Here is a 17,771-nt window from a genome sequence, read left to right as displayed (position 1 = left end):
TAAACTGTAATAGTACTAAACAAGCATCTGCCCAATAGAATAAAACATTTTTTAAAACAGACTGCATCACATAACGCACCTCTTTGCTCTATTTGGCATATCTTTGTGTAATAAAAGCATTTTATAGTGTATTTTTCATACACTAGAGCATGAGGCGCTGTACTGTATTGTAATTGCATATGCAGCGGTTCACCAGCATCTACATTCAATAACCAGAGGATAAACCGCTGAATGTATAACACCTCTATGATATGGATACATCTTTGCGACATGGCCCCACAGTACAGTCCCATTGTGCATTATTTATCATTGTTACTACGGCTTACAGAGCCCATGCTGACTGATTCTAATTAGTGACAGGACCACTGACTCATTGTCAGTGAAATTGCTCTCCCACCCTCGCAGCTCCACCATTAAGTGAGGTGCCCCTGCCCCTGCACTCTTCAGTGTTGGTGATCGAGGCCCTCCTCCAACCACAGGTTTCCCTGCGCCTCATCCCTGGTGGTCCAGTGGACCTCTGTCTCCTTTCTTTCTTTCTGCTCCTTCACTCGTTTTTCTCCCCTTTCTATCTTTCACCTTTCTGCACCTCTGCTCTTTTGCGCCTTATTTCTGCCCATTCTCCCTTTCTCTCCCTCTGCTCCTTCACTCGTTTTCACTCGTTTTCTTCCCCTTTCTATCTTTCACCTTTCTGCACCTCTGCTCTTTTGTGCCTTATTTCTGCCCATTTTCCCTTTCTCTCCCTCTGCTCCTTCGCTCGTTTTCACTCGTTTTTTTACCCTTTCTATCTTTCACCTTTCTGCTCTTTTCTGCATCTCTGCTCTTGTGTCCCTTATTTCTGCTTATTTTCCCTTTTCTTTATCCCTTCTTTCCTCCCTTTACCTTTCCCCGCCACTGCTGCCCCCGCGGCCCCCCCCCCCCCCAGCACGACCGGCCCAATCCAGCTCCCCTCCCCGCCTCCCAGCTGTCCAGCCCTCCCCGACCCCTACTTAATGGCGGCCGCTGGTGCACCAAAGGCGCGTCAAAGGCAAGCACGTCTGCGACCCGTCCGCAACCAGCACCAGGAACCGTGGACCTCCGCCCCGCCAACGCTACGACCCAGCAGCACTCCACGCACTCAACCCAGGCTGCAACAACAACTGCAAGCTAGCATCACCAGCCGACACCCATGGACCCTTCAGCTGTCACCGCTGCCGGCACACCTGCAGCACCGCCAAGAACACGGATCCAGCACAACCCGCCCACAAGAACACAACCGAACCGAAGACCCTGCAATGCATCCTCCTCAACGTCCGATCCCTCCACAAACACGCAACAGAAATCTGGGACCTCCTCGACAGCACCACCCCAGACGTAGCATTCTTCACCGAAACCTGGACCAACACCACCTCGGGACCGGACATCGCCATCGCCATCCCCCAAGGATACAAGATCTCCAGGAACGACCGCCCCAGCCACCCAGGAGGAGGAATCGCCATCGTCTACAAATCCAGCCTCCGCCTGAGCACACTACCTGACGAGTCCACAGAACTGATGGAACACCTTCACTTCAAGATACTGGCCAGCCCCACCGCCGCCCTCCGAGGAACCCTCATCTACCGACCCCCTGGACCCCGCGGACCCTTCGCCAACTCCATCACGGACATTATCTCCCCGCAGGCCATTGCATCCACCAACTAAACCCTGCTGGGAGACCTCAACTTCCACCTCGACAATCAACTGGACCCCAACACCACATCCCTCCTGGACAACCTCCACAACATTGGACTCCGCCAGATCGTGACTGTGCCCACGCACTCAGCAGGACACACCCTCGACCCCCTCTTCACTACAGGAAACTCCATCACCTTCAGCCACACCACCAAACTCCCATGGACCAACCATTGTTGCGTCCACTTCACCTTCAGAACACCCACCATCCACAGACACCAGCACCTGCTTCCACAAAGATACTGGACCAAAATCACAGATGACCAGCTCACCTCCTCACTCAACAACTTCACCCCAACCATCGCGGAAAACGACGACCCCAACACCGCAGCCCGAACCCTGCATAGATGGATCTCGGACAGAACCAACACCATAGCCCCCCTCAAGAAAAACAATACCCGTGCCAAGAAAGCCAGATGGTTTACCACCGAACTTCGAGAGTCCAGGCGCACATGCCGCCGCCTTGAAAAGGCCTGGAGAAACACCAAATCCACAGAAGCCCACAACAACTTCAGAGCCGCCACCAACGCCCACCATCAACTCATCAGAGAAACGAGGAAAAAAGAGATTGAAGACAGAATCTCCACCCACGCACACAACAGCAAGGAGTTCGCCCAACCCACCAGCGAGTCTACCGACATCCCTCCCTCACAAGACCTCTGCGACAAACTCAGCATCTTTTTCCACCACAAAATCAAGAGCATCTACGACAACTTCGACGAAGACAACCAACACACTGAACCCTCACCAACCACCCCGACACCTGGAAACCAGCAATTGATGACTGGACAGCCCTCACCACTGAAGACACACTGAAGACAATGAAGTCAATCCACTCAGGGGCCCCCACGGACCCCTGCCCCCACCACATCTTCAACTGAGCCGCCAACACCATCGCACCCATGCTCCGCCAAACCATCAACCGCTCCCTGGCAATCGCCTCGTTCCCCGACGACTGGAAACACGCCGAGGTCAATCCCCTCCTAAAGAAACCCTCAGCGGACCGCACCGACCTCAAAAACTACAGACCCATCTCCCTGCTCCCGTTCCCAGCGAAAGTCATAGAGAAAGCCATCAACAGCCAACTCGCCACATTCATTGAAGAACACAACATCCTCAACTCCTCCCAATCAGGCTTCAGAAAAAACCACAGTACGGAAACCGCCCTCCTCGCCGCAACAGACGACTTGCGCACCCTACTGGACAAAGGAGAAACAGTAGCCCTCATCCTCCTCGACCTATCAGCGGCATTCGACACAGTCTCCCACCGCACCCTAATACTCAGACTCTACGATGCAGGAATCCAGGACAAGGCCCTCGACTGGATCTGCTCCTTCCTCTCCGGCAGGACGCAGCAGGTCAGACTCCCCCCTTTCCTCTCGGACCCCACACCGATCACCTGCGGAGTTCCCCAGGGCTCCTCCCTCAGCCCGACGCTCTTCAACGTCTACATGGCTCCACTTGCCACCATCGTCAGAACCTACGGACTCAACATCGTGTCATATGCAGACGACACCCAGCTCATCCTCTCCCTATCCAACGAGCCCAACACCGCCAAACGCAACTTTCAAGAAGGCATGGAAGCCGTCGCCAAATGGATGAAAAAAGGCTGCCTTCAACTAAACACCAACAAAATAGAAGTACTCATCATGGGCCCAAACCCCGACGCCTGGAGCGACACCTGGTGGCCCACCACCCTCGGAAACCCGCCAACCCCCACAGACCACGCACGCAACCTGGGAATCATCCTGGACTCCGAGCTCAAAATGGACCGCCAGATCAACTCTGTCTCATCTTCCTGCTTCCACACCCTCCGCCTCCTTCGTAAGACCTTCAAATGGATCCCCCTCGAACACCGAAAGACAGTCACTCACACCCTGGTCACCAGCAGACTCAACTACGGCAACACACTCTACGCCGGAATACACAAAAACCTCATCCGCAAGCTACAGAACATCCAGAACGCCGCCGCAAGACTGGTCCTCAACCTGCCAAAAAACTGCCACATCTCCCAGCACCTGCGCACACTCCACTGGCTCCCTGTCGAGGCGAGAATCACCTTTAAGATGCTCACCCACGCACACAAGGCCCTCCACGGCACCGGACCAGCATACCTGAACAGCCGACTCAAATTCCACGCACCCCAAAGGACCCTACGATCAGCCCAGCTTTCCTACGCCGTGGTCCCCCGCACCAGAAAGACCAGATCGGGAGGCCGCTCCTTCTCCTTCCTCGCGGCCAAAGCATGGAACGCCCTTCCGCTCCACCTCAGACAGACAACATCGCTCCCCATCTTCGCAAGAAACCTCAAAACCTGGCTCTTCGACAGACCCCCTCCTTGATGGAATGGAACCTGCACCCCCCCCCCCCCCACCCCACCCCTAGCGCCTTGAGACCCTTACGGGAGCACAAAAAATCGGCTCTCCTATTGATTATGTCACATGCATGCACTGCACTCATTTCAGCCATGCATATTACAGGATTGATAGCATGGACAGGCACATTTGCATGCTCGCTATTGGGAGACCAGCCATTGGTCTTCATGGGCACACTGAAGCCTTAAAGCATGGGGGATCGTGAAAAATGTGTGCATGGTCGCTACCAACTGATAGCGAGCTTTCTCCTTGAAAAAGATGGAGGTAGGTTTGCAAATTCTGGTTTAAAATGATTTTCAAGGTTGCATGAATTTGACAAAAGAAATTAAGGAAAACATTTGCAAGTGTATTGTTATGCATCCCAATGTAAGTGAATGAAAAACATAGTCTGGTTATTAAATTAACTGTTGAATACAGTCTGCAAAAAATATATCTGACAGTCTTAAATACTATATAGCATATTAACGGGTTGTAGCCTTGCTGTGATTGCACTGGAAAAGCAGGAGAAAAGACAGGGAACACAATTGCAGTGTCGCGCACACTGTAAAAAAAAAAGAACTGCCGCGGATTTAGAAAGTGGGAGGATTGAGAGGAGTGCGACCGGGAATCAACAAAGCGTTTCCCTTGCGGGAGCGAGCCAGGGGCACCATGTGTTTGCAAGTTAATTACAAACATATGGTGTCAAAGCTCGCTCCCGCAAGGGAATCGCCAAACGTGCACGAGTTGCCATTGAAAGCAATGCAACGTGTGCACGTTTTTAAGGCGAAAAGTGAATCGATTCCAAAAGGTCTTTTTCCTATGCAGCGCATGCGCGCTGCGTAGGCGAGACCTAAAAACAGGACAATATAATGCGACAACCATTTTATAGTAATCATGATCTAGGTCATGAACATTTTCGATTTAATAAGCAAGTTACTTACCTTCAGTAACGTATTATCTGGTTGAGACAATATCTAGCTGCAGATTCCTTATCTTTGAATTTCCCAGGCATCAGACTGGATACAGAAACGTTTGTGAGAGCAGTACCCCTGAGTGACGTTGCGTGGCTCAGTTTGGTTCTGTGTGGTGTCATCAGCATCGTTGGCACCGGATGTGAAGAACAAGTAACTTACCTTCGGTAACGCTTTTTCTGGTAGATACTATATCTGCCTGTGGATTCCTCACCTTGTGAATATCCCCCTTGCGTCAGCAACATTCGGAAATTCTTTTTGTAGCCTCGCGCCGATGTGGACTTGGACGTCATAGAGACACGGCATCGCACGCGACTCCGCTGACGTCACCAACGCCTACAATAGGCCCACGCCGGCGTGATGACATCAGTTCCGCCCTTTTTTCTGTGCCATCGAGGCACACGGACGGACCAATGACAGTAGAAATATACATAGTATACACAATACACAATAGCCAAGGAGAAACACACATAGTGTGAAGCAAGTGCAAGAAAGTAATGGAAACAGCTCGTTAACATTACAATATATAAACAATACATTGCAGTAACTCTGGTAAAGAAGAGTGGACAACGGGAAGGCGGGTGGGTCAGTGAGGAACCCACAGGCAGATATAGTATCTACCAGAAAAAGCGTTACAGAAGGTAAGTAACTTGTTCTTCTGATATATACATCTGCCGTGTGGATTCCTCACCTTGTGAATAGAGTCCCACAGCAGTCCCCACTCCCGGAGGAGGGTGTCCACTCTTCTAAACCAGGAAATCCTGAAGGACAGAGCGCGCAAAGTGGCCGTCCCTCCTCACCTCAGTATCCAAGCAGTAATGCTTCGCGAAAGTGTGGGGCGCTTCGAGGTCACGTAAGAAGCATAAGAAGAGGAGACATGAGTCTCAACGTCATTCGGGTGATGAGTCTGGCTCGAGGTCGAGATCACCCAAGAAGGTTAGATCTAAAGTAATTCCTCCACAAGAGGTTTCGGATCAAGAGGGCGAGGCCTCGCCTTCAGAGTCGCAAGTTTATTCTCCGACTCAGGCACCCGATCCGACTCCGGCACCGTCTCCGGCTCAAGAAGAGGTCGATGAAGTTCCTGTGGAGGTTGAGGGATCGACTCCTGTTGTTGAGACAGATTCGAATCTACCTCGAGGTCGACCTGAGCATCCACCTTTTCCAGCTCCAGGTCAGGATCCTTCAGCGTTTCTCAACGCTATGTATGATGTTTTCTCAAGGTCTTGGTACCCCTCTGGAGCGCCTTCGGGTCCCATGGGTCCAATGGCATTTAATTTGGGGGTGCCTCATTCATATGCCTCGGCACCTTTCATGCCGTTTATGCCGGCTCCGACCCCGCTATGGCAGTACCAGGCTCCACCGAGGTCGACGCCGATCTCGACGCCGGCTCGTCCAAAGTCGACGACTCCAGCACCGGTGTCGCCCGCTCCAAGCAGATCTCTGGAACATCCTTCTAGGCCTTCAGTTTCCATTCCGACGTCTGCGCCGTCGGAGTCGACAGTGGATCCGGCTGCACTCCGTGTTAAGCAGAGATCTAGGAGAGAGGCTCAACGTCTACTGGAAGAGCAGAGGTATTGTGAGTCTCATTCTGACTTGGAAGAAGGTGAGCTGGATGAAAATTATTTCGAGGATCTAGCAGAGGCTAGTGGTCTTGAGTTTTCTCCAGAGTGGGTCTTGCCATCAGGTTCTGATGTACTGTCTAAAGATGTTCAGCCATATCATGTGGTGATGAAAAAAGCAGCGGGACTTTTAGGTTTAAAATTGCCAACTGTGGAATTTAAATCGAATCTGCTTACTAAGGTTCTTCATTCTCCGAGCTCAGCTGTGGAGCCATTGCTCCCTTTTAATGATGCTCTGACTGATCCCATTATGGAGGTGTGGAAGAAGCCTCTTTCTGCTCCTGCGGTCTCGAAAGGTGTGGCTCGGAGGTATAGAGTGGCTCCTGAGGACCCTGCCTTTTTGTCGTCTCACCCTTCTCCTGAAAGTTTGGTGATTCAGGCGGCATGTTCTAAGAAGTCAGTAGGTGCTTTTCCCCAAGTTCCTGGTGAAAAGGAAGCTAAAAAGCAGGATCAAGAGGCCAAGAAAACGTTCTCTTTCTCAGTTTGGTTCTGTGTGGTGTCATCAGTATCGTTGGCACCGGATGTGAAGTCGCAGTCACCTATATAGGCACCACCTAGGAAGGCAGACTTTAGTTACTTTTCACGACTTTCCACGCCAGAAGCGCTAAGCCATGATGTTCACTGACTAGTGGGAGTCCTGAAAAGGAAGCAACCATAGTAGTATAAATATGTCCGCAGAGCGGGGACGCATTGGTGGGTCTGTAAGGAACCTGCAGCTAGATATGTTCTCTACTAGAAAATGCATTACCAAAGGTAAGTAACTTATTCATCTGATAGACTTCAACTTGCAGATTCCTTACCCTTGAATAGATACCCGATCCATACCATCCTGGTGATGAACAAATTACTATACTGAAAAGTCCTGCTGAACTGAACAGGGGAAATGCCCATCCCTGTGGACATGACTGTCTAGGCATTAGTATTTAGCAAATGTGTGCAGGGAAGTCCACATTGCTGCCTGACAGATGTTGAGGACTGACACCCATGGCTGGCAGCCTTCCCTCTGGTAGAATGTGCCCATAAGCCCTCAGGAGGCTGCTTTTTAGCTAAGGCATAGTAGATCTTTATACAGAGAATGACCCAGCATGAAATGGACTGCTTTTGTACTGTCTGACGTTTTTTAGCTCACACATAGCCCACAAAGAGTTGGTGGGCCCCCTGAACTCTTTTGCATGGTCAAGTTAGAACAACATCGCTTTTCTGGGTCCAGTGGTGAAATCATTCCTCCTCTTTAGAGGGATGTGGAGTAGTATAAAAGGTGGGAAGTTTGACCAATTGACCGAAATGGAATGGGGTCACCACTTTAGGTAGAAAAGAGGTCCGGGTGCAAAGCACCACCTTATCCAGAAATATCTTAAGGTACAGAGGCTTGGATGATAAAGCTGGTAGCTCACTTACCCTCCGAGCAGATGGTACTACCACTAGAAATGCTGTCTTGATGGTATGCAACTGGAAGGGACAATTATGTAGCGGCTCAAAGTGAGCCCACATGAAGTAAATAAAAACCAGGTTCAGATCCCACTGAGGCATAATGAAGGGCGTAGGGGGAAGCATATGCACACGCCCTTTCAGGAACCTATTTACAATAGGGGACTTTGATAAATAGGGTTGGTCAGGCAGTTACAGGAAAGGGGACAGAGCAGAAAGATAACCCTTGAAAGTGCCCAGACCAGAGCCCTGTTGGGCAGGGTTAAGAATAAAGAGAAGAATATCAGAAGGAGGGTCTATAGACTATTCTGCACAATATTTTAGAAATGTTTTCCAATGGCAGGCGTATATCATTTTGGTGGAAGGCCGCCTGGCCGCCAGAATAAATATACAAACTTCTGGCGACAGGTTAAAAGCTATCAACTGTCGTCACTCAATCTCCACGTAAGGATGCGGAAAGTTGACAGGTTCGGATTGAGAACACTCCCCTGCTGCGACAGAATATCCTCCTTAAGGTGCAGCTTGATCGGGGGATCGATGCTCATTGTGAGGAGCTCAGGATACCAAATTCTCTGCGCCTAATCCGGAGCCACAAGAGTGAGTTAGACACTGACACTCCTGATCTTCTTGAGATCTCTGGGCAGGGGTGGTATGGAAAGGAAGGTGAACATCATAAAATAAAATGATGGACGGAGTGTTGGGACCTTTCCAACACTCACCCCGTCCATCACTTTATTTTGTGCTGTTACGATGGGTGGAAAGGCGTGCATGAGTCCTGATCTCTACTAGCAACAAAAAGTATCGCCAAGCGATAGCTGCCTTGGAAACTCAAACAAGCAATACTTCTGACATTGCACATTCTCTTTGGCGGTGAACAGATCTAACCAAGGCTTTTCCATGGCTAAAATAAACCTTGCGCTACATCCAGCTAGAGATACCATTCATGATCCGCTAGGCTGAGTTAATCTGCCCTGGCATTCAGAGAACTTGCCACGTTTTGAACCACCAAGGTTATGCCCTGCTGTTCCAGCCATGTCCAGAGACACAAGGCCTCTTGATAAAGAGTCCATGACCCTTACCCTGCCCTGCTTGTTGCAGTACCACAAGGTGGTAGTGTTGTCCATGAACACCTGCACTAACTTCCCCTTGACAGAGGTAAGTAATGCTTTCAATGCTAGTCGGATCACCCAGAGCACCAACAAGTTGATGTGGATCCCCGATTCCACCAGAGACCAAAGTCCTCTGATCTGTACCTCCCTCAAATGGCTGCCCCACCCCAGGAGTGACGCATCTGTCACTACTGTGAGATGTGTTTGGGCAAGGAAATGGGTCTGCCTCTGACCCAATCAAGCCACCACTGCAAGTCCTTTGCAGTTTCTTTCGAGATCCACCGTAGTCTGTAGGTGGGAAACAACAGTATGGGGTAAAGACACATTCAACAACCAGTCATCGAAGTACGGGAAGACAGAAACCCCTCATCTGTGCAGTTGAGCTGCAACCACCACCATCACCTTGGTGAACACCTGAGGGGTGCTGGTAAGGCCAAAGGGTAGCACAATGAACTGAAAGTGCACATGGCCTACCTTGTACTGCAGGTAATGCCCGTGGGCAGGCAGGATTGGGATGTGAAAATACGCATCCTAAAAGTCCAAAGCTACCACGAGTCTCCTTGGTCTAGGCCAGACAAGACCTGAGCCAACATGAACATCTTCAATTTCTCCTTTTTGAGTAAGAGATTGACGGTTCAGAGGTCTAGAATAGGACGAAGTCCTTTTTTCTTTTTGAGTATCAGAAAGAAGTGAGAATAATAACCAGTGCCTACCTATGCTATTGGAACCCTTTCAACATCCCCCTTTGCCAGGAGAGCTGTAACTTCCTCTTGGAGCAAGAGAAGATGATCCTCCGCCAACTGTTCTTGAGATGGCAGTAAAGGGGAGGGAAGGACTGGAAAGGGAGAGAGGAAGTAGCACCACCGAATGATCTGCACGACCCACTTGCCCGATGTTTGACCCACTCGCCCGCTGTTATTGACTGACAGTAGAGATGATGTTGGATTCTCCCTCAAACTGGACACCCATGGTCTTGCAGAACCAAAATAGGAGGACTTAGAGTCCAGCCGCCGGGGATCGTTGGCGGACGACTTCTAACTACCATTCCCAAAAGGTCAGAATGCACTGTGTCCATCTCTTCACACAATTTGGGAAGTCTGTGCAGGATGGTGGCTGGTAATGGTTGCCGTAGTTGAAATCCACTTCCATTGCCAGGAAAGGGGTAAAAGGTAGACTAGGGGCAAGGTGTAACCAAGAGGCTAAAGGACCTGGCTGTAGCCTAAGGGTCCTTGAAGCACTTCAACGCTGAGTCTGCCTTCTCTCCGAAAGACGAGTTCCATCGAAGGGCATGTCCATGATGTTGGCCTGGACATCCTCTGCGAAACCAGTTGTTCTCAGCCAGGTGTGGTGCTGCAAGGCCATTGTCAATGAAACCGCTCTGTCCAGCAAGTTAGTCGTATCCAGACCACACCTAAGGGTGAACTTTGCTGCCTCCCTCCTATCTCTCACTGCTTGGGAGAGCACAGCCCTGCCCTCCTCTGGGACCTGTGGCAGCACTTGTGCAATCGTTTTTCATAAGGAATGTGAGAAATGGCCCAGAAGGCATGTGGTGATCACCAACCGCAATGCTAGGATGGCGGAAGAAAACATCTGCTTCCCAAGTGCTTCCAGCCTCTTGGATTCCCTCTCCAGGGGAGCAAAAGGGAACATGCCATTGGATATTGAGGCTTGAACTACCAAGCTCTCAGGGGTAGATGCTAGCTGAGGAAACTTGGATCCCCTGGGGCAGGGCACAGGCGGCATGCTATTGTCCTGTTCACAAGAGCCCCTGAGCTAGGCTTGGACCAAGTGCCTAGAAGGACACCCGCCAGTGGTTGAAGGGCAAAAGGGGTTCGGATGAGGAAGCCCCAGGCTGAAGCCCTTCAGTCAAGAATTTAGTCTTGACCTGCACCGAGGGCAGCTCCAAGTCAAGGATCTCCGCTGCCCTCTTCACTACCATAGCATAAGACGCTCCATCCTCCATAGCCACAGGAGATGGAGAGAGCATACAAGCATCTGGAGGGGTATCCAGACCACTGATTTTCACCAGCTCCTCATACCAGCCCAATTCCTCACCAGGAGTGTCTAACTAGTGTTCTGTTCTATAGGGTCTAGTGACCCCTCCCACTCTTCTCCCATTCCTGTAATCTCCTCGAAATGTTCAGGCAATGACCTAGAGCCCCTGGGCTCTGTTGGTGCCGTAATCGATCAGCGTCGATCCTGATCCAGGATCAGATCCATGAGTCCCGAGCAGAGCAGAGGCTGGAGCTTCTGGCGCAGAACCTAATGCCCCATGCTCAGCCTCCTCCGACCCTGCGGAGCCTGGAGCCACACCGGATGGGTCAGTCCTCTCAAATATTCAGCGCATGGCCTGGTAAATCTCTATTATTTGAGAGGGGATCGCTCAAGCTCCTGGAAACTGAGGGAGGTGCGAAGTCGGATCTGGCAATTGCTCCACAGAACAGTTTCTGAAATGTCAAAGGTCCACACTCGACTCGTCAATGCTCAACGGACGAGGCGAAGTCCGTCTAGATTTCTTCTTCTTATGCTTCTTCCCAGACTGTCACAAGAATGTTGAGTGCGATAAAGAAGACTTGGGGCTACTGAAGTGATCTATTGACCTCTTCTTCGATCGGGGCTAAGATCTCCCAGGAGTTGCTCTAGATGGTGTTGACTTCTAGGCCACCAGCAGCTTTAGGGACCGCTCCCTCAAAGCCTTCGGTGCCAACGCCCGCAGTCAAAGCATTATTTTGAGCTGTATTCGCACTCGAGACACCAAAAGCACAGAAGTTGCAGGTCGGTAACTGACATGGCACAGTGACAGGAGCCAAACGGTTTAAACCCTACCTTTCGAGAGGTCATCTCTCAACACACAAGAAAAAACACTTCAACAAAACGTCGAAGAAAGTCTGTCAAAAAAAGACAGAGGGGTAGCTCTTCTCCAGATCAGGACTAACTGTTGCGGAAATAAAAAAACGGACGTCCAGGCACCTGGGTGGTGCTCTATAGGTGGCTGAGACGTCACATCTGGTGCCGGCGATGCCATGTGGAACCGAACGGAGCAACCCGACGGCGTAAAGGGGTACGACTCCCGCAAAAGCTCCAAATCTAGTGTGACGCCCAGGAAATTCAAAGGTAAGGAATCTGCAGCTAGAAATCTCTTTCAGATATGAATCGTCATGAACATATAATTCAATAATGAAAACAATGTAAATACATTAAAAGGAAGGCATCTTCATAATCATCAACAATACTTCAAAACAAACCAACAATGAAGAAAACTTAATATAATTTAAGCAGCAGCTAACTTAATTTCCTGCAGATTGTGATTGTGATACTTTTTTGCATATAACCGAGGAACCTCACTCCAAAATTTAAAACTGACCTAATTCAAGCTGTAAATGTATAGGGTGCAGCCAAAAGCTGTTCTCTTTAGGTAAATTTGGCCAAGAACATGAAAAGCAACATTTATCTTAGAGCATTTTTCCCCACTTCTTAGGTGGGGGTGTGGGGGAAACTGTGTAGCTTATCCTTACTGCCAGGTAATTTTAATATGAACACTCGTCAGCATACAACTGCCCATTGGCCAGTTACCCCGTCGCTTCTAGCTTTTAACAAAGATCTTAATTGTCATTTGTCTCATAACACAATGTTTCGTACTAAGATATATGTACTTTCCTATCCATTTATGACGGTAAAGGTTTGTACAAAAATATGTAATAAAATATTGTAATTGGATAAATGTTCATTTTTGCCAGTCACATTATATGGTTTTCATACACTACTTTATGTATGTTAAAAAAGAAAAAAGGCACAGCTTGCACAAACCTTTGATTCTTGTAGCGTGTTGATTAACTCTTCGTTGTCCAAAATATTCCCCTCCGAAGCAAAAAGGAGCTTTAGAATCCTGTCCTCTATTGCTTTCAGTTGATTTTTATCAGAATTTATTCTTATAATCAGCTGGTTTCGTTGTTCCTCTAAATCAGGTCTTTCTAAGCGTACCACATCACTAGAAATGAAATGAAAATAATAGATACAAAATAAATATATTAAAAAAATATAAATGAATGCCTACTTTGTTCTTACCACTGAATTGATGATGATTACTTGCAATATGATCAAAGATGCAATAGAAACAAAGCAACATTAGTGAAATTAAATCTAAAATACTAATAGGGAAATATAAATGCTCACAAAGGTGTTCTTTATGTAGTTGTGTCATGCTCCCTTTTGAGACGTGAGTTACACTGAGATCTATAGACGTAATTGACAAAGCATTTTCTTTGAGTAGTTTTGATAAGCCAGTATGTCTTGCTAAGGGTTACTCACAAGTAATTCACCTCTAAACCTGGATTAAGACACACTTACTCCTAGGAACAGCCATGTCAACCATGGCTTAATATTCAGGTGTAACTCACGCCTAAACCTGGAGTAAACCTTAAGTAAATAGGTGCCTGGGCTTCGTCCCCACCTATCTGAGTGATGATTTTGTTACATGGATTGAACTAGCCCAGTTCTCCCGGAAGATACAATTGCCCTTTTTCTTTACAGACAACAAGGAAGCTGGTGACCATATAAGAGATACCAACACATGTCTGAGGAACAAATCGACCTTCAACCCACCTCATATATTTAGTCCCACCAGAAGTGGCTACTTTTGAGAAAGCTTTGATCAAAGAATTCAAAAGACTGTCGGTGAAGATGCCCTACTTCAATTGGTCCAAAGTCGAGCTGCACAGTCTCCAACAACTGGGTTCAGATAGTGAGATAGTGATAAAACTGTCAGACAAAAGAGGTGCCACAGTCAATATGGACAGCCAGAGGTACCAAGACGAGTGCCAATGCCAACTTAATGACGCTAGAGTCTAACGTCGCCTACGGCTGGATCCCAGCCCTAGACTCCGGTCTACCATAAGAACATTGGTGGAGAAAGGGAAAATGCAGATTGGATCACAAAGGACTGAATCAGAATTTGCGGTACAGAAACAGCCAAGAACACCATACTTTTATATCTTACCCAAAATACACACATCTACCAGACCCCCACCAGGACAACCTATTGTTTCTGGCATCGGATCACTGCTTGAACCACTTTCCCAAGAAAATTTCTTCCAATTCCAGGTACAATTATACTGGCAGGATAAGTGTGCTTCGATGGGCAGTAACGTTGCCCCGAGCATGGCTAACCTCAATGACATCCTGGTGATATGGGAAGCTTCAGATCACTTATTACAAACCTTTGCCGCTTGGCTTAAATCCAGGAACCCCAATCTGAGGTTCACGTGTAAATTCAGTAAGAATTCCCTTTCCTTTATCAAGCTACGGCTATATCCTAAGGACGGTGGCATTTGTTCAGAGCTATATAGAAAACTGATGGCTCACAACTCCCTCTTGAGTTACACTAGCTTCCACCTACATGCTATCAGGAACAACCTCCCTGTTGGACAGTTCCTAAGGATATGCAGAAACTGCACTGAAGTCACGAAATACAGAGAACATGCTGACACACTCAGCACCCATTTATCAGAACGATCTTACCCTACTAACTCGTACAGAAAGCATTCAAAAGGGCTAGACATAACAATTGCAAAGCCCTGCGTGAAACATACACCAAAATCCCCATGGACTGCATTATCTGCGTTAGAACTTATAGTCACCTGACCAATATTGTCAAGCGATCAACAGGAACTGGTCCATTCTCAATACCGTGGCAAATCAACTACCAAAACCCATTTTTGCCCTTAAACGCAGCAAGAATATTGGGGATATTCTGGTACACACACGACCAATAGCACCATCTCCCACAATGAGAGTCTTGACAAAACACCTTATGGTCTACCTTGCCTGCAAAAGGACATCAACCTTGTTGTTCATGCTCTATCTACCCCTACACCACCTCTATGTCACAGATAGATCTAAGTCTGTCCACTCCCTGGGAATTACGCACCCTCACCAACTGCAATAAAGAAGAGGTTATTTACATTATACGCTGCCCCTACATTTTGATCTATGTGGTGAGGACCACATTCAAGGTGAGACAGAGAATAGTGGAACATTGGGAGTTCAATACGTTGTAAGAAAGACAACACAAAACTTACAAGACAATATCTAAATACAGGACACACTGAGCAAGACATCCTCTGGGCTATTATAGACAACCCCAACTATTTTCACACTGGGTAACCATGAAACAGTCTTATTCAGCAGGGAGCAAAGATGGATTTTCAGGCTCCGCTGCGACAGACAAGGCCTAAAAGATGACATCATTTGGATGAGTCTAGGATGATGGATATCCCTCTCACAGAGTACATATTAAGTAGGCGGTATGACGATTCACCACACGTAAATCATTAGGTCCTAGTATTTGACCATTCCTGAAGTTTACTTACTGCTTGACCTCCCCATTTTCAACTCCAAACGGCCTGCGACAGGGGTGTCTCTTAGCCCCCCTATTATTCTCTTTATATTTGAGCGATCTACCAGAAACTCTTAATCAGGTCAATAACTTTCCGCCGAAGATTGCTTCCACCAAAATTCACTGCATGATGTATGCCGATGATGTAGTAATCTTGGACCTGACTCCCTTCGGTCTCCAACGAAACCTCACGGCACTCACCAGATATACAGATGAAAACTATTTAACCCCAAATACCACTAAAACAAAAATTCTACCATTTACAGGAAAGAAGACTCATTGCAAATATAACTGGTTACTAGGAGGTAAACCATTGGAAATTGTTAAAGAATATATATATCTTGGGTGAACCTTTACTCAGACTTTGCGCAACCAGTCTCATCTGCAAAAAATGGGACATAAAGCAGATGCCCATACAGGGGCTCTCCAAAGACTTTATTCATACACTGGCCGAAGACAATCCTCCTCCTTGCTCCAGGTTTATAATGCAAAAATTCCAGCAATTTTATCATTTGCAATAGAACATATCCCAACAAAAGAATGGTCTCAAATAGATATCAAAGAAGGGAAAATCCTGCGGAAGTTAATCAGGATGCCGCAAGCAGTGCGGTTCAAGCTCTCAGACTAGAACTATTGTTAGTAAGTTCCTATGCCAGAGGGATCATAAACATAATTAGATGGGCATATAACCTGGCTCATGCCGATCCAGGAACACTTAGAGCACTGTTAAAAATAGAGTCACTGGAGCAAGACTATCCAAAATAAATATATATATATATTTGGAAAAAATGTAAGTAATGCTTTTAAATTAACATCAGTCTCCCTAGAAATGTTCATATCTTGGACACCAGCCCAGCTGAAACTCTGCTTGAAGCACCTAACACCAAGGCTAAGCATGGAACTGGATATTCAACACTGATCCAGGCTCTCAATGTACAAACAGTACGCGGACACAATAGTTTTTAAAAAAACGCAACCATATATCTTTTTTAATATAAATCATGGAGTAAGGCGAACTATTCTTCAAGTACGGCTAGGAATATTACCGCTGAAATCATACACTTTTAAGTGGTCATCAAATCAAGGAGAGACGAATCTCTGTGACTTATGGGGTGCAAGATCTAGAACATGTTCTGTTTGTATGTCCAAGCGAGATTGTTGTAGCAGCCAGGAACAGATACATTACCCCGATCAAAACAAAATGTAATATAAATTCGGTTGAGATGTTGATTTCCCTCTCCAATGGTCCACCCAATGAATTTGTGTGTATTAACTTGTATAACTTTTTTAAGTCTTTTTTAAAATTATATTAATGTGATGATCTCTTTGAGTTAAAATTGAAACTTTTATTGTGTATAAATTTGTTGTTCTCGTAAGAGAACTGAATCAAATAAATTATTATTATATTATTACTGCTTGACCTATTTGCAGTCATCCTACACTGACTGTGCTAGCTACATTGCTACTCGATACCATGTGACCCAGTTTATCCTATAAATTATTTTCAGAGTCCCATGATCCCCCCAACATTATCTTTATATCTATTTTTATTTTTATTGTTGGTTTCTACCATTTCCAGTTCTATATGTTTATTTGTGTTCTCGCCAGGACATGCATATCGCTCTGTAATTGCTGCAACACTTTACAGTCCCTTTTTTTTAAAAACATAATCTATGCTCTAGCCCTCTTTTTGAAACAGGTTTCTTGTCTAATACTCATGCCTACGGACCTAGGAACTGCACTTCCCACGGTCCTCTGAGCCACGCCACGCTAGGCGAGCTAACCATGTCATTTCGGGCACACTCCTCTTGATCCCCAGCGTCCCGCCGGTGCTTCCCTGTCAGAAACTCGATAGCTAGTGCCCTCATCTGCCTACCAAGTTGGAAAAAGCCTAAATTTGCCTCTTATTCAAGGTTGTGGAGGCCGCGCCCCCACCTGTGGCTGCTCTTGCAAAAACTGCTGCTTTTGATTGCTCAGACTGCTTTTGAGACTATCCACGATGGCGGCCGCCATTTAATCAAACAAATGCAGGGCGCTCGAGCCATAGTGGACCTCTTGCACGAGCTCCCTGTGAGCCGCACACTTTAACACCTTGGCTGCTAGGCGTTTTCCCCCTCCTGTGCGGATATTTTATCACTCCCATTGTTCATGACGAGCTCAGCTCGTCATCAGCACAGCTCAACTGTGCA

The 17,771-nt window shown here is 47.5% G+C and overlaps 1 protein-coding gene across 1 annotated transcript in view; it reads right to left on the bottom strand.

Annotated features, from left to right (window-relative positions):
• The window catches only part of DNAH6 (dynein axonemal heavy chain 6), a 2,460,712-nt gene that overhangs the window by 524,407 nt on the left and 1,918,534 nt on the right, over positions 1–17,771 (bottom strand). Inside the window, exon 59 of the mRNA XM_086961829.1 lies at positions 12,996–13,176. Coding sequence (XP_086817955.1) covers positions 12,996–13,176 — 181 coding nt within the window. The remainder of the gene's footprint in view (positions 1–12,995; positions 13,177–17,771) is intronic.

This window comes from Lissotriton vulgaris, chromosome 3_1 (assembly GCF_964263255.1).
Source record: "Lissotriton vulgaris chromosome 3_1, aLisVul1.2, whole genome shotgun sequence".
Lineage (NCBI taxonomy): Eukaryota > Metazoa > Chordata > Amphibia > Caudata > Salamandridae > Lissotriton > Lissotriton vulgaris.
This window is presented reverse-complemented; position numbering and strand designations above follow the sequence as displayed.